This window comes from Manacus candei, unplaced genomic scaffold (genome assembly GCF_025592945.1).
Source record: "Manacus candei isolate 608988 ecotype Guabito, Panama unplaced genomic scaffold, ASM2559294v1 h1tg000037l, whole genome shotgun sequence".
In the NCBI taxonomy this organism is placed as follows: domain Eukaryota; kingdom Metazoa; phylum Chordata; class Aves; order Passeriformes; family Pipridae; genus Manacus; species Manacus candei.
Window position 1 is genome coordinate 1180278 of NW_026138085.1, and position 14637 is coordinate 1194914.

The 14637-nt window shown below is 54.8% G+C and overlaps 2 protein-coding genes across 2 annotated transcripts in view; one reads left to right on the forward strand and one right to left on the reverse strand.

The window, feature by feature from the left end:
• PCDH12 (protocadherin 12) lies at window positions 1-10244 on the forward strand. Its single transcript, XM_051793827.1, has 4 exons — window positions 1-3106; window positions 3574-3668; window positions 4783-4934; window positions 9880-10244. Exons 1-4 carry the CDS (start codon window positions 200-202, stop codon window positions 10242-10244), a joined length of 3519 nt encoding a protein of 1172 aa, XP_051649787.1. The 5' UTR covers window positions 1-199.
• Window positions 7899-14637, reverse strand: part of DELE1 (DAP3 binding cell death enhancer 1) — a 22648-nt gene continuing 15909 nt past the window's right edge. The window contains exons 10-12 of the mRNA XM_051793800.1: window positions 14433-14589; window positions 13764-14025; window positions 7899-10257 (exon numbers count right to left, since the gene is read on the reverse strand). Of these exons, the coding sequence (XP_051649760.1) occupies window positions 13772-14025; window positions 14433-14589 (411 nt within the window). The 3' untranslated portion in view covers window positions 7899-10257; window positions 13764-13771. The remainder of the gene's footprint in view (window positions 10258-13763; window positions 14026-14432; window positions 14590-14637) is intronic.

The window sequence follows — 14637 nt, forward strand, 5'->3', positions numbered from 1 at the left end:
GCTCCCAGCCGGCCGGACGCTGCGCCGGTGGCGGTTCCTCCGCTCCGGGCTGAGCATTCCAGCCTGGGAGCACCTTGGGCTGGGAGCACCCACTGCCTGCCGGTGATGGCAGGGAGGGGGAAAACCACCAGACTGGCTTGTGATTTCTTCTCCTTTCCAACCCCTGAGCGGTGCCCGTGGGACTCGGGGATGGGAGAGGATGCCGAGGACTCGCGGTCGCCGTGAGGACTCCGTGGCCATGCGGCGGCGGGCGGGCAGGCCCCCGGCAGTGCCCCGGGGCAGGGGGACACTGAGCTTTGCCAGCAGCATCCTCCTGCTGGGCCGTTCTGCCCTGCAGCTCCCGGCGCTCTGGTGGTACCTGTTCCTCTGCGCCGACGCCCAGGAGGTCGCCACGTTCACGGTGCAGTACCGGGTGTTCGAGGAGGTGCCCCCTGGGACGGTCATTGGGACACTGGCTGAGCACTTCGAGGGGGGCGAGAGCGGCGACACAGCGGAGACCTTCCAGCTGATGGAGACCCCCGGGAGGTTCCCTCTGCGCGTGGGCAGCGGGGACGGGGCGCTCAGCACGGCTGGGCGGGTGGATAGGGAGCAGCTGTGCCGGCACAGTGATCCCTGCTGGGTCTCATTTGATGTGCTGGCTGCCCAAAACCTGGCGCTGATCCACGTGGAGGTTCAAGTGCTGGATGTCAACGACAATGCGCCGCGGTTCCCCACGCCCGAGCTGGAGCTGGAGATTTCGGAGAGCGCGTCCCTGCAGACACGGATCCCGCTGGATCGAGCCCTGGATGCTGATGCTGGCCCCAATGCCCGCTGCTCCTACGCCCTCTCCCCCAGTGAGCACTTTGCTCTGGAGGTCATCTCCAGCTCCGATGGGATGAGGCACGCGGAGCTCGTCGTGGTTAAAGAAGTGGACCGGGAGCTGCACTCCTCCTTCGACCTCGAGCTGACGGCCACTGACCATGGGGAGCCACCAAAATCAGGTACTGCTTTAATTAAAGTCATCGTCCTCGACTCCAATGACAACAGCCCCGTCTTTGCAGAGAGCTCCTTGACAGTGGAGGTTCGGGAGGATGCTCTGCCCGGGACCCTCCTTGTGATGGTCACGGCCACCGACCCCGACCAGGGTCCCAATGGGGAGATCGAGTACAGCCTGAGCAAACACGCGCCCCCCGAGGTGCTGAGCACCTTCAGCGTTGACGCCCGCACGGGCAGCATCATCCTGAAGCACCCTCTGGACTACGAGGAAACCCACACCTACGAGCTGGATGTGCAGGCCCGGGACCTGGGTGCCAACCCCATCCCAGCACACTGCAAGGTCCTGGTCAAAGTCCTGGACGTCAACGACAACGCTCCCGACGTCCACGTCACCTGGGCCGCGCGGGTGCCCGTGCTGTCCGAAGCCCTTCCCAAGGACAGCTTCGTGGCTCTGGTGACAGCCAGTGACCCTGACTCAGGAAGCAATGGGCAAGTGCTTTGCTCCCTCAGCCAAGGGGACGAGCACTTCAGGCTGAAGAGGACCAACAGCCACAGCTACGTGCTGATGACCAACGCCGCGCTGGACAGGGAGCTGCGCGCCGAGTACAACCTGACGCTGGTGGTGCGGGACCTGGGGGACCTGTCCCTGGCCGTGCTCAAACACCTCACCATCTGCATCAGCGACGTCAATGACAACGCCCCGGCCTTCGACAGGGCCACCTACGAGGCTGCTGTTGCTGAGAACAGCGAAGCACCTGCTTTCCTGCTCACCGTCCGTGCCACGGACCCTGACCTGGGCTTCAATGGGGAAATCACCTACAGCATCCCGGACTCCTCTGCTTCGGCTCTGGTCTCAGTCGACCCCACCACTGGGGATGTTTTTGCCCTCCAGGCTTTTGATTACGAGCAGGTGAGTAGCCTGGAGTTCTTGGTGACTGCGGAGGATGGAGGTCACCCCAAGCTGGCATCCAACATCTCCATCAGGCTGGCCGTGCTCGACCGCAACGACAACGCGCCCGTCATCACCATGCCAGTGCTGGTGGGAGGTGCAGCCACGCTCTCTGTCCTGGTCAGTGTGGAGACAGGGTGCTTCTGGGTGGTCCCTGGGAACAGGAGCACCCAAGGGGCTGCAGCAGAGACCAACACAACACTCGTGTCGTGTGCTGGCAGTCCCTTCCTCTTCACCATCGTGGCCAGGGACATGGACTCTGGCAGCAATGGGGCTCTCCGGTATGATCTGGTGGGGGGGGATGATGCTGGGCTCTTCATCCTGGACCCTCTCTCCGGGCAGGTCTTCCTCAATGCCAGCAATGCCAGCAGCCTGGCTGGCAGTGAGCGGGAGCTGCTGGTCCGGGTGAGCGACGAGGGGGACACCCCCCTGCACACCCTGGCCCGGCTCCGCTTGGTTTTCCGGCATCACGGGGCGTTCTCCAAAATCTCAGCCCAGGACCCTGGGTGGCTGAGCCTCTCCGTGGTGGTGGTGATCTGTCTGGCTGCTCTCCTGGGTGGGTGCCTTCTCCTCCTGGCTCTGACCCTGTCTCTGCGGAAGAAGGAGAAGAAGGATGGCATGGCCTACAACTGCAGGGAGGCAGAGGATGCCCGCAGGCAGCAGCAGCTCAAGAAGCCGCCCAGGCAGATCCAGAAGACTGACATCCACCTCATCCCGCTGCTCCGGGGCCGCCCTCGGGAGGTTGAGCCCCCCCAGCCCTGCCAGGAGGATCCATCTGGCACAGCCCCCCCTGTGCCAGGGGGCTACCCACAGCCTCCCCTGCACCTCACCCCCACTCTCTACAGGACCCTGAGAAATCAGAGGACTCAAAAAGACTCAGAGGAGCAGCAGGAGACCTTCGAGCTGCCCATCCTGCAGCGCCGGCCCTGCCAGCCCCACAGACCCAAACATTTGGGGAAAGAGGCCGCGAGCCCCCCGGATGCACCAAAGCACAGCAAGAGCCTGGTGAAGCCACCCATGGGACAGCCCCAGCTGCCACTCGAGCAGCCCGTGGGTGCTGGAGGGCCTGGGCAGCCCCAGCCCCACCGGCAGATCCTCCGGAGCCTGGTGCGGCTGTCGCTGGTGGCCCTGGCAGAGCAGAGCCCCACCGGAGAGTTCGCCATGGAGTCACCCCCAGTGCAGGTGAGAGCTGCCCTGGGCATTCCCAGAGCTGTGCACCCCTCCACTCCTTCCTTTCACCACCCTGGGGTGGTGGGAATGTGCACCCTGATGGTCGTTGGTTGATCTCCTTCCCCGGCCCTGGGCAGAGGTGCTGGGTGGGATGAACATCCACCCCACCACGGGCAGGGTCTCCCCACGCTCACCAGAACACACTGGGAGCTGGGAGGGAGGGTGTCTGTCCCAAGGAGAAGGGGACAATCCCGTGCTCCCGTTCCCAGGGGAGCGTGTGGGCAGGGAAAGGCAGGCAGATGGCGCAGGGGGGCCAGGTGGGCTCCCGGCCGCTTGTTTTTCCCCCTGCCCGGGGCTGCCGAACCATCTGCAGGAGGAGGAAAAGCTATAAAAAGGCCGGGGGGTCCGCGGGGACGTCCTGGCAGGAAGCAGCTTGAGTGGCGACCGCCGGGGCTCAACAGGCTTTTCCTGCCTTACAGCAAATCTCCCAGCTGCTCTCCCTGCTGCACCAGGGCCAGTTCCAGCCCAAAACAAACTACAGGGGAAACAAGTACACGGCCAAGAACGGCAGCAGGTAAGGCTGGATCCCGGCCCTTCCCTCTCCCACGCCCCCTTCCCTCGTGTCTCTGCTGCCTCTGCTTCAGCCTCACCAGCCCCAACAGCCTCCGAGGGCAGCACTGGGGCAGCAAAGCCTCACACCCTGAGACTGGGCAGGTAGGTCCTCCCTGCAGGGGATGGCTGTGCTCCTGTTGGTATTCCACTGCCCTTGGCCTCCTTCCTGGGGCACCTTTGGCAGTTCCATCCTGTCCTTGCCAGGGGTTCCAGTGTAATGGACAAGGACACTCAGGAGCACAGAGGGTCCCAGCTCTGGAGGCAGCAGCACAAGGATGAGTTTTCCCATGGTTTTGGGCACTTTCTTAGAGATGCTGTTGCTGTTGACATGAATTTGGGGCACCTCTCCCTGTGCCAGGAGGCAAGAGAGGGAGACAATGCCAGTGGGTCTGGAAGAACTGAGATATGCCAGCTGTGTGCCAAAGATGTTCCCAGAGCCAAACTTCATGGTGTTCCCATTAAATTATGCTGTTGACATCTCTGGGTGAACACTCCTGAAGATGCCAGATGTCCTCCCATCCACACCTGCCCAAGCCATGGGCAGACACAACTTTCTCCACCTTCTGCATCTTCTGAGGATGGAGAGGGAGGGACAGAGGTTCTAGGGCTGCTGGGTCAGGGCTGTGATGCTCCTCACCTGATCCTGCAGGTGGGAAGCTCCTCTGAATTTATAGGGAGGAGCCAGCTCCCTGTTTCCTATGGATATGCCCTGGAAGTGTTCATGACCAGGCTGGACAGGGCTTGGAGCAACCTGGTCTAGTGGGAGGTGTCTCTGCCCATGGCAGAAGGTCACTATGATGAGCTATAAGGTCGCTTGCAACCCAAACCATTCTGTGATTCTATGATCTCCTTGAAGAAGGACAAAGCCCCTCTTGGGCAAGAAATGTATAGCAGCCCCTTGTGTAACCCAAACAACCCCCAAATGGATTTCTTAGTGGGGACTGAAATCAGTGTGCCTTCGGTTCCGAGAGGGTGCCCACACCCCCTCCTTGGGTCATTTGTGGGGGACTGACACAAACAGCTCCAAGGGGCTGTGGTGGGAGCTGAAGTGACTCGGGTGCTGTGTCCCCTGGCAGGGCTGCAGGGCTGGACACTGACTGCCAGAGCACGAAGGACAGCGGGCACGGCGAGAGCGAGGCCGAGGACCGCGACTCCGACAGCGGCTTCGAGCTCTCGGTGCCGCAGCTGGTGGGAGAGGAGCTGGAGACCCTCCTGGAGCCACAGGCAGGTGAGGTGGCCTCGCCACTGGGAGCACGCTGGGGCTGGTGGGGGTTACGGCACTGGGGTCTCCTCAGATAACACACTAACCCCATTCAGGAGGTCAAACTGGCTGGCCTGGGGACATCTCATCTCCTGGAGTGTCTCTGACAGTGGCAGATGCTTGGGAGAGCATGGCTGGACCATCCCAGGCTTTCAGTACCAGGCAGTGCCCAGCAAAAAGGCACTTGCTCAGCTTCATGTTTGATTTGTTCCTGTGTTTATGGGAGATCTCCTTTCCCGTGGATGTCTCTGCTGTGGTTTAGCTGATGTGTGAGGCTGAGCTCTGTTGTTGTGTAGGGGTGAAGTCCAGTTTAACGTTGCACCTGGTGATCTGCTTTCCACCCTGACCTGAGCCCCTCCTTTTCATGGTCTCCTGGTCCATGCAGAGTGAGAAAGGTGGAGAGCTGTCCTTGACAAGCCCCATCAGGCTCCCCTTTCCTCTAATCCAGTCTCATCTCCAGTGACCAACCTGCTGCTAATTTTAGTGTCTCTTTACTGAGATGTGGTGACCAGAATTGTGTCCAGTGTTTAGGAGCCACTGGGGGTACAAGGAAGTTTTCCAGTTTGTTCTTCATTCCTGCACTGCCCAAGCTCCCCACGAGCTCTGTCACCAGGCTGTTGGGGTGACTCCCAAACCCCTCCTCTGCATGGTGGGAGAGTCATCAGTACATGACAGGTTATTCCCTGGGACAACTGTCCAACAGTTGGTGACACAGAAATCCACCAGCCACGTGTTACTCACGGCTCTCAGCATTATTAGGTCCTTCACAACCCTCTGCTTTTGGGTGTTTCAGTAGAGTCAACACCAACACTGTGCCCTTCTCCTCGTCATTTATCACTGTGATGAGCAGATACTCTGGGACTCTGCTAATGACCTCCCTTGGTGGGGAAGATTAATTATTCCTACCCTCACTTCCCAGCTTTTAACACACATTAGTCCCTGGCTGTTGATTCAGGGACAGCTCAGGTCCCTGAGAGCCTGGCTGGTGCTTTTCCACCAGCTCAGGTGTCCTCTGTCATCATAGAATTGAATCATGGTATGGTTTGGGTTGGGAGAGACCTTAAAGATCATCTCATGCCACCCCCTGCCATGGGCAGGGACACCTTCCACTAGCCCAGGTTGCTCCAAGCCCCATCCAACCTGCCCTTGGACACTTCCAGGGATCCAGGGGCAGCCACAACTTCTCTGGGTAACCTGTGCCAGGGCCTCCCCACCCTCACAGGGAAGGATTTCTTCCTAAAATCCAATCTACCCCTGCCCTCTGGCAGTTTGAAGCCATTCCCCCTTGTCCTGTCACTCCAGGCCCTTGTCCAAAGTCACCCAGGACTCTTCATCCAGCCCTTCCAAAGACTCCAACAAATTTGCAAAACACAATTCCCCGCCTTGACAGTGTCACGTTGGTTCCCTTTGGAACAGCACCTCCTTGTCCCTGTGCTGAGCCAGGCACAGGAGGATTTCTATGAATTTGCCCACACCAGATTCACCTTCACACGCTTAAAAGCTCCTGTCACAATTTCTCCTTCCCTTCCTCTGATCCCTATTCATTTGAAGCAGTAGTTAACCAACAGCAGCTAATAAACCAGGCAATTTCATATCTGAGTTCCTCTGGCTCTCTGGGGTGAATACCATCTGGGCCTGACATTTTCTACATGTTCCTTTTATTGATTTGTTCTAAAAATCCCCTCTACTGGCATTTCAATTTGAAAGAGTTGGGCTGACTCATGTCCTGTAGCAGAAATTTCATTGTGGAAGAAGAGGAACTCGTTGAGGTTTGCTGCTGGGGTGGTTTTAATTCCAGAGTTGGGCATTTTTTGGTGCTCTTCCTTAGGGAGAGAACCTGCTGCTTCTCCCCATTTGCCTCCCTGCTGTTTTATTCTGGTAAGGAGTAAATGAAGGAAAGGCTGGGTGAAATGAGAGATGAAAGGTTTATGGATTTAAAGGTCCTGCAGCCAAGGGCAGGGAGTGAACAGGAGCCCACGTGCATCTCATGGTGCACTGACAGGCACCAATCCCACTAAAGGGATCTCTGTCTGGATCCAGTCCTGCCCACAAGGAGCATCCTAGAAAATCCATGCTTGGTGGGGCAGATCCATGAAATAACATCTCACATCACTCTTGGATCTGGTAGGAAAAAACCCTTTTGCCAAAGTACTGGAACTTCACAAAATCATTAAGGCTGGCAAAGCCCTCTCAGACCATCGAATCCATCACCCCAGCACTGCCAGGTCCACCACTAACCCGTGTCCCCAGGTGCCACATCCATGTTTTTTGAATGCTTCCAGGGATGATGATTCCACCACTTCCCTGGGCAGTGCCCCACCACCCTCACAGGGAAGAATTTCTTCCCAATATCCCATCTAACCCTGCTGTCTGTCAGTGTGTTCTCCCTTGTTCTATCACTCCATGCTCTTGTCCAAAGTTATCCAGGACTCTTCATCCAGACCCTGACAGGTTAGCAGAGCACGATTCCCCATCATGACAATGTCAAGTTGGTTCTTTTTGGAAGGAACTGTGTTCCATTTCTCAGTGAATGCCAGCAGGGAATGCTGAGGCTGTGCCCATGTGGCTTCCTGCTGGCCATTCCCAAGGAGGCTGCCCTGTTCCAGTGGTGAAAAACCCTCACCATGAGCCCAGAGCTTCCCGAGAAGGCGACAGGGCGCAGACGCCGGAGCTGCCGGGCTCCTTCCTCCTCTCCCAAACACAAACAGAGAAGTGGACTTGCATCCTGAGAGGGAGGAAGGAAGCTTTGCTTGTGCTCAGGAGTATCTTAACAGCTGGCTGAGGCTGTCTGGGCCTTTGTGCTGTTCCCAGCAGGAGGAACTGTGGGATTAATCAGTCCCAGGCAGCTCTGGGGTTGTTTATGCTGTGGGATGAACTCGGCCCCCTCTGTTAACGCCGACCCCCACCAGCCAAGCACAGCCTCTCCCAGCAGCAGATGAGAGATAGAACTTTATTGATGATAAAAACAACCCCTGCTCTCAAAGCACCATTAAAACAAGGCAGTAAAGAGTTATTAGTCAAATTAAACAAACCTAATCAAAATGTTTCATGGCCACAGGACCATGAGCCCACGGAGCCGTGGCTCTCCCAGCAGGGAGCAGACTGGTTGTGTCCTGCTCCAGAGCTGAGGCATCCAAATATTTAGGGAATGCAGTGGCTTCTTGCAGACTGGGAGGAGAAAACTGGGTGTTTTAAGAGCAAAACCATGGGGCTGCAGCGCTCTTGGGTGATGTGTTAAGGAACAGTCACTGTGACTGAAAGAATAGTGAGATTGCAGAAAGAAATCCTGGAAGTGAAGCAACGCAAAAGGATTTTGGGGCTTCATCTGAAACAAAAACCTAAGTGATGTACTTGCCCTTCTCTCCTTACCAGGTTTGAGTCCCAGCTCTCACCCCCATTCCACGCAAGGAAAGCAGTTTTTCAGAGAAAAAGGACTGGTTGGCTGAGGAAGGAGCCTTGTCTCAGTCACTGAGTGGGGACCCTGTGTCCCAGGCTGGGAGAGGATACTGATTATCCTCTGGAAGCAGCAGGATAACTGCATCAGAATGGAGACCCTCCTTCCAGAGGTCACTGTACAAGTCAGAGCCACACAATTATTAGTGACACCAGCTCTGGCCACCCTGGGACTGCTGTGTTTTGTTACCAGACACCTGTGACTTGTTTTACTGCTCTCAAAGTGTTTCACAAACCAGGTGGTCGCTTCCAACCCCCCAGGGGTTCTGGGATATGCTTTGGGAAGGAACAACGTGGGGCTGGAAGGCAGCTCTGTGCTCCTCAGCACGGACTCTTGTTTACCAACTACCTCAAAAAACAAGAACCCCCGTTTCCTTTCCTGCCGTCTGACGGGGAAGCTATTCCAGGCTCTCCCTGCTATGGGGTCCTTCCTTTCTTTTCCAGGAGATGTTTATTCATGGACAGTTGTAATCACTTCTTCTTTTGCCAGCACTATTTTAAGCCTAAAGATTTCCTTTGCCGGTGCTTGTCTCCTCAAAATAGTGGCAGGTTGCAGCGGGGCCCTGGGGAGCACTTGCTTCCTTAGGAGCAGTAACCCCCACTCCTGGAGTGTCCATCAGGTCGTCCTGGATCACTCCTGCTTTCATCCCCAGAGTTTTCCCTACCCTGGTGTCATTCCAGCTCCTCTCTCCTCTGGATGGATAATCAGATTTGTGTGTAATTCTCCTAATCAGGTCTCACCAGACCCGGTAACAATACCATGGATATGCCTTCATACCTTGACCAACACACTGGATGATTCCATTTCTGGGACAAAATCACATTACTGGTGCACTAAGGAGCCTGCCCCAACCCCCAGCCCAGGCTCCCACTGCTCCTCAGCTGTTTCCAATCGAGGAACAACCACTTTATAGCTCAATTGTTTGTTACTAGTGCTCAACCACCCAGCTGTGCATTTTATAATCCAGAATTTCATTCTGCTATTATTGTTTTCACAATAACCCATTTCTTCTCAGTCTCAGTCTGCCTGCTTAGCAGCAAATTCCCCCCCTGGAGTGACCCTGAAGGGAAGTCCACTATCTTTGTGTCCAATACTTCCCCCTTGCAAGCTTTCCATTGTCAGCTCCCCTTTAGCCAGTCCTAAACCCTCCCTCTCTCTGGCTTTGCTAACAATTCAGTGAAGTGCCACTCCAGGCTGCAACAAATGAGAAAGCAAAGTGATTCTAATGGTTATTACAATAACACAAAACAAAGAACCCCAGTAGTTTTAAACCAGTTCTATTTTGCTTGGTTTTACTAAGCTGCTGGGTTGTATGATTTGGTAGTTTCTCCCTAGACCTGTTTACAATCACTTCTCTCACTGATTTCAGGAGATCTTCTTATTAATCAATAATTTTATTTATTTGATTTTTTCCCTCTCTTCTCTCCTGTGGTCTCCTCTGCTCCCTGTCTCCCTCAGAGCTGGCCCTCAAGAGGCTCACGGCTGCAGACCCAGCGTGGATGGCCCGGCTCTCCTTCCCCCTCACCAGCAGCTACAAGGACAACGTCTTCTCCCCCGACAACCCCCTCTCCTCTCAGGAGGAGGAGGCTGCAAGGCAGGAGAAACCAAGGACCTTTGAGACCTTTGGCAAAGGTGCTGGGGCTGACTCCAGCGCTGCTGGGACGAGGCTGACCAGCACCTTCCTCTCGGAGATGAGCACCCTCTTTGAAATGATTCTGTCCCAGAAGGTCCAAGTCCACAGCGAGACAGGCGCGGGGCTCCTGCGGCAGCTGTCGGCACGTGGGAAGGGCCTGGGGCTGGAGGACAGTGCTGCTGTTCTGTAGGTTCTGCTGGTGCCTGTGAGAAGGAGATGGGAGTCAGACAGAGCTCTGGGTGCACACGTGGGCTCCAGCAGGGTCACCGTATCGCCCATGTCTAGACAATCACAACAGGCATGGTCCTTCCTTTGCCTCGCCCCAGCAACTTTCTCCATCACTGATTTCACCTTGTTTAGTTGCCCTCTGCCTGCCTGTCCTTGCCTTCCTCCCCTTCCAGCCTCCCAGCACACTCAGGTCACCCCTTCCTCCCAGGACAGGCTATGAGGGGATGGGGGTTGTTGGAACAACAGCACAGCAAGAAACGTCCACATGATCAGACTGTGCACCACGGACATCCAAATACCTGTCATGGACTCTGACATGTGCTGCAGAGTTGGGCTCCAGGATTTCAGTTATTTAAATAAAACTCTTTTTTTCTAACATTACCCTCTCTGGAACAAGGTGCAGTGTAGCTGACAAACGTGCAGGAAGCCTGGAATGGCAGCTGGGAAAGGAGAGGATGTGCCTGTTGTCTCCCACTGATCCTTCCAGCTTTTGTGGTTCTACCACTGTGAATTTGCATTTTGTTAAACACCCCAAAATCAGCACTGGCATCTCTCCTATGGCTGCACCAGGTGCTCACAAATTCCCTCCCCATAACAAATGGACGTGGCACTCGGTGCTCTGATCTGGTTGACAAGGTGGTGACAAAGGTTGGACTCAATCTTGGAGGTCTTTTCCAACCTTAATGATTCTGTTCTATTCGATTCTCTTTGGAGGCCATTGGATTTTGGAGCACAGTCCTTATCCAGAAGCAGACAACAGATGGCTGGAGTCTGCCAAAGGTAACCTGGGAAAAGGGAAGCGTGAAAACACTGTTTTGAAATATTCAGTCTCCAGCTTCACCCTTATTATGGGTTTTCACTTTGATCTGTCTGTGTGTGAGCTGTAAGACAGTTTTGGGATAATTGCATGGGTGGGAAAACTAAGATATTGGTAACAAAGGAGGAAGCACACAGGTGTTTGTGCTTCCCCAGGGTGGATCTGCACTCACAGAGAATGGGAAGGAAGCTGCAGTGCATCCACAGGCTCCCCAGCAGTGTGTGGATGGCAGGGAAGGGATTTTGGATCCTGCACACACGGGGGACTCTTCTCTGTACCAGAGTTTGGGCCTTCCAGCTATGGTATAAAACACCAGAAAAGATTTGGGGCGTGCTGGAGAAGGGGCTGTGTAGGTGGGAAGGGGGTCAAAGATGGGAATGACCGCCCTGCCAGCACTGCAGTGTCACTGGTGACACAGGGCACTGCCCTCACCACTTTGCCTGCTTCCCTTCACATCTTCACAGCAAAAACACTACACTGACTTCACCACAGACACCCCAGCTCACAGTGTGTTCAGGGCCAAAGCAGATTTGCTCATTTGCTGTCACATCAGGGGTCTTTGGGTGATATTTTTGGCTTGCATTTTGCTGTTAAGTTGAAAAAGAACAGGTACCACAATCCTGGACCATCTCAACAGTGTCCAACCCGTGTTCTTTTCCCTTCACCTGGAGGTGACAGTTCCCAGCTTTAGGTGTATACAGAGCACCAGACAATCATACAGATCATTTAAAGCAGAGTAAATGAGAAAGTTATCCCTTTCTCTTGCTCTTGGAACCAAATGACAAGAGAAACAGAGTAAGATTTCCCCAGGTGGACTGTTTAACACCCAAAATATCCACTGTTGTGTTTGGAGCCTCCAAAATGCTTGCACAGATGAGCCCATCTCTGGCATCTATACACGGATGGGCTCATCCTGGGTTTGCTAACAGAAATCTCTTGCTGGTTTGTTTTACAAACAAAACAGGTTCCTGCACCAAAACAATGACAGGGAGCCAAATTCCAACTGAGCTGCAGCTGTGCAAACCACAAGGGAAGCATTCTGGGACTGAGGAGATGCAGCCCTGTGGGAGCATCTCAGGAGTACACACAGAGGACAAACCTCACACCTTCCTCTGCAGAGTTGCTTCCATGTGCCTGTTAAAGGACAATCTTTACACCAAAATACCTTAAAATAAGCAGATTAAAAAGGAGACAAATTCCTCCCTCTTGGTTCAATTTCCTGATCCTGCTTTCAACCCCCCAGCCCCTGCCCCGAGCTGCCCAGTGCGTAAGCACGCTGTGGGTTATCACAGCATAGGAAATCCACCCCAGGAACTTCCTGCTAATTGTATCCTGCTTGATAAAGGAAATGGTCGAAGAAAGCTTGGTCTGAGCAGAAAGAGAGACCAGACTAGAAGAACAATCAGATGGGTTGAGGGCTGGCTGTGCCCCTCCCTTGCTGAATGGAGACCACAGCAAGTTCAGGATGGGGCCATTGCCTTTGTTTTCCAGAGCCTCATCCATACAAAGCACCAAGCACCACGGCCACAGGAAGCTGGGCAGTTTGCACAGATGCCCTTGAACCAGTTTACACTGGTGTGGACAAATGCCTTTTTCCGGATCCAGCTGCCCCAGTAGAAGGAATTATCCCAGCAGCTGCCTGCTGCTGCCTGCCAGTGGTGCCTTCCCGCTGGGAGCATCCCTTATCCACTGACTGGAAACAAGCTGGCGTGCTCAGCAAACATGTCCAATATACATTTTGAAGCAAACCTTGCTCACTGTGACTCAGAGGGTGGTACCCATGGGAGCAGCTCACTGCCAGGGCTGAAGGAATGACAACTGGGGACTGAAGGCCACGGTGCAGGATGGCTGAGGGCAGCTGTCACTCTCACTGGTACAGGTCATATCCCAAAAATCCTGTGTCCTAATAATGAGAATTCACTCTCTTGCTTGCACAGGTTTGGAAGCAGATTAAAATGGCAACGTAGAGCTGAGCTCAGACTGTGCTGGTAGCAGAGCCACTGTGGGAACTTGCCTTCAGGAGACAGCAAATTGCCTCAGAGAGCGTGGGCCAGACCCATCACAGGGTTAGTTGCCAACATCACCATATGGTGGCTTGTAAACCTCATTGGGGGACTGTGCAGGACATGCAGGGCTACTGGAATTATAACCCCAAATCACATCACAGTGAATGGTTGCTGGCAGAGAATGGTTTGGGCTGGAGGAGACCTTAAAGCTCATCTCATTCACCCCCCTGCCATGGGCAGGGACACCTTCCACTAGCCCAGATTGCTCCAAGCCCTGTCCAACCTGGCCTTGGACACTTCCAGGGATGGGGCAGCCACAGCTTCTCTGGGCAACCTGTGCCATGAGTCTATACATTGCTCTATCCAGAAATGTAGGTGCATAAAGCAACATCCTTGTATTGGAAGGTAAGAGGACCAGATGATATGGTGGTGTAGGAATATCACAAAGTTTATTCTCAAACCCCTGAGACTTAAAAATGGCTCCTGTTCATGAACAGGAAGCTTTCCCTTTCCAATCCCTGCCAGTCTGCTTCCTGCCCCACACAGACTAAGGGTTTCCAGCCCCACACAGACTAAGGGTTTCCAGCCCCACACAGACTAAGGGTTTCCAGCCCCACACAGACTAAGAGTTGCCTTCTCCTGTGCTGGTGTCACTCACTGCCTGCTCTAGGAACAGCAGCTGTGGGGCTCCCAGAACTGCCTTTCCAGAGGCACTGTCCTGTGTCCGAAGGCACGGCTCCATCCTGCACTGCTCAGCAGCATCACATGGAGTCTGTCTGTGCTCCAAGAGTGGGGCAGGGTGAGGGCACATCCTGGCTGGGTGCTGTGGAGATCTGCAGACACAGGCTCCAGAGCCCAGAAACTGGGGCTCGAGGAAGAGGCTCGTATTCCTGAAGGGAATGGATGCTTTGCCCGCACATCTGAAAGGACAGAAAAACGAGATATTAATCACAGAATGGGCTGGGTTGGAAGGGTTCTTGGAGATCATCTCACTCCAACCCCACTGCCATGGGCAGGGACATCTTCCACTACACCAGGTTGCTTAGGGCCCCATCCAACCTGCAAAAGGTTGGACTCAATGATCTCAGAGGTCTTTTCCACCCTAAATGATTCTGTGACACATCAGACTATGGGAATGGCTTCTCCACTCCAGCTGGGCCAGAAAGAGGTGGTCAGAAGTGTAAATAACTGAAAAGCAGTCCCTTCCCTTCAGTCAGAAGAACTCCTTAGTGCCACGGCCCTATGTGACCCTTCCTCTGGCAATACAGGCCCCACTATTATGGGGTCAGTCCCCTGGAGACCCACACCCTCCACCACCCTGTGATACCTTCCAGCTCCTCTTCCCACAGCTTCAGTCTCTCCTGGGCGTGCCTGTTCCCAGCAGCAGCTGCCTCCCTGTAGTGCCTCAGTGCCTCTGCCAGGTTCTGCTGCACCCCAAGGCCCTGCTCGTAGCAAACACCCACGTGGTACCTGCTTTGGGCATCCTGGCACAGGAGAGAGCACAGGGAGAAGTGACAACAGCACAGGAAAGG

Excerpts from the sequence above, each read along its gene's own strand:
- PCDH12 (XM_051793827.1), top strand. The coding sequence starts at position 200 with ATGCCGAGGACTCGCGGTCGCCGTGAGGACTCCGTGGCCATGCGGCGG. Across the intron at positions 3,107-3,573 it reads TGGAGTCACCCCCAGTGCAG|CAAATCTCCCAGCTGCTCTC; the intron begins GTGAGAGCTGCC and ends CCTGCCTTACAG. Across the intron at positions 4,935-9,879 it reads CCTCCTGGAGCCACAGGCAG|AGCTGGCCCTCAAGAGGCTC; the intron begins GTGAGGTGGCCT and ends TGTCTCCCTCAG.